This window comes from Lolium rigidum, chromosome 4 (genome assembly GCF_022539505.1).
Source record: "Lolium rigidum isolate FL_2022 chromosome 4, APGP_CSIRO_Lrig_0.1, whole genome shotgun sequence".
Taxonomy (NCBI): domain Eukaryota; kingdom Viridiplantae; phylum Streptophyta; class Magnoliopsida; order Poales; family Poaceae; genus Lolium; species Lolium rigidum.
The window spans coordinates 40,996,043-40,997,267 of NC_061511.1; the positions used below are offsets into that span (position 1 = coordinate 40,996,043).

The 1,225-nt window shown below is 47.3% G+C and overlaps 1 protein-coding gene across 1 annotated transcript; it reads right to left on the reverse strand.

The window, feature by feature from the left end:
- Positions 1–508: 508 nt before the first annotated feature.
- On the reverse strand, positions 509–1,012 carry LOC124705915 (pathogenesis-related protein 1-like). The gene has a single exon (XM_047237597.1). It carries the CDS (start codon positions 1,010–1,012, stop codon positions 509–511), a length of 504 nt encoding a protein of 167 aa, XP_047093553.1.
- Between the last annotated feature and the right edge of the window lie 213 nt (positions 1,013–1,225).

Genomic DNA, 1,225 nt, shown 5'->3' on the forward strand with positions numbered 1-1,225 from the left:
CAACAATAGCTCAAGTGGCATGTTGTCATCACAAGGCATCAATGTTATCACCCTGAGCTCGAAGATCAGGTAGAGTCGACGAAAGAAGAGAGAGTGCAAGAGCCTATATTGTACTTGGGGAAGAAGATGCATTTGGTTTAATATTTAATTTTAGTTAATTTTTGTCTTGTTCATAAGCCAAGTTAGTAATGTACTCTTTCAGCTGTTATATCGATCTACCTTTTTGTTGGGTTTCCTCCATGCCAAATAAGTTAGAAATACACGTGTCCAGTCTTAGATGCAATCCCAATAACAAGTTGAAATAAAAACAATTACAAACCAAGCCACAAGTTATAGGGAAAATACAAAAACAATCAAATCCCAAAACCATATAAGAGTGAAAGGGACAAGGGATTCAACCCGCTGATCACATCATCGGCTGACCGTAGGAGTGTCCCTTAGTTATTTATTTATGCGGCACACCGCTAGCGTACATGCATGCGTAGCACATGCATGCTATGTATGTAGCTTAATATGGAGTCTGCCCCACCACGTTACCCGGCGGGCTGTAGTCGCATATGATATACACGCCAGCATTGCCATCGCAGACGACACCTTGGCAGCCTATGGCCTTTGTGTCCCTCCACACCACCTGCTTGTATGCATCACACGACTGACCGGAAGGCGCAGAACAGGTGTTTGTGGCGTGGTCGTAGTACTGCTTCTGCGCCACCCACCAATTCACGGCATCCAACATATTCCATTCGGAACCGGTGCCCACGAAGACGTTCTCTCCGTATGGGTGGCCCAGTGGAGAGAATATAGGAAGGCAGTCGGCGCTGCGTTTCTGCGCGAACGCATCCGCGTACGTCGCCACCGTGTCATCCCACGTCAGCGGTGGCACACCGACGTTGGCGCGTAGCGTGTTGTGGGCGTCCAGGATTTCCTGCACCGTGTCCTGGGCGGTGACGATCATGGCGGACGCGGCAGCTAAGAGCAGCACTGCAGCTAGCTGCTTCGGTGAGTACTGCATCTGCGCCATGCCTTGCAACAAACTTAAGGAAATAAGTATGTGTATGTGAGTGTGAGGTGATGAGATAGGTTGCCACGGTGAGTTGTGTATTTATACTAGTGCACAAGCTAGCTTGACGGGTAGCTTCTATAAGAAGCTAAACTTGGAGTCATTATACTTGAGTCAAATAGAAAAAAGAATATCTCAACATACTAGGCAAAATCCAATGGTTCA

Coding starts and splice junctions, on each gene's coding strand:
- LOC124705915 (XM_047237597.1), bottom strand. CDS start 1,012: ATGCAGTACTCACCGAAGCAGCTAGCTGCAGTGCTGCTCTTAGCTGCC.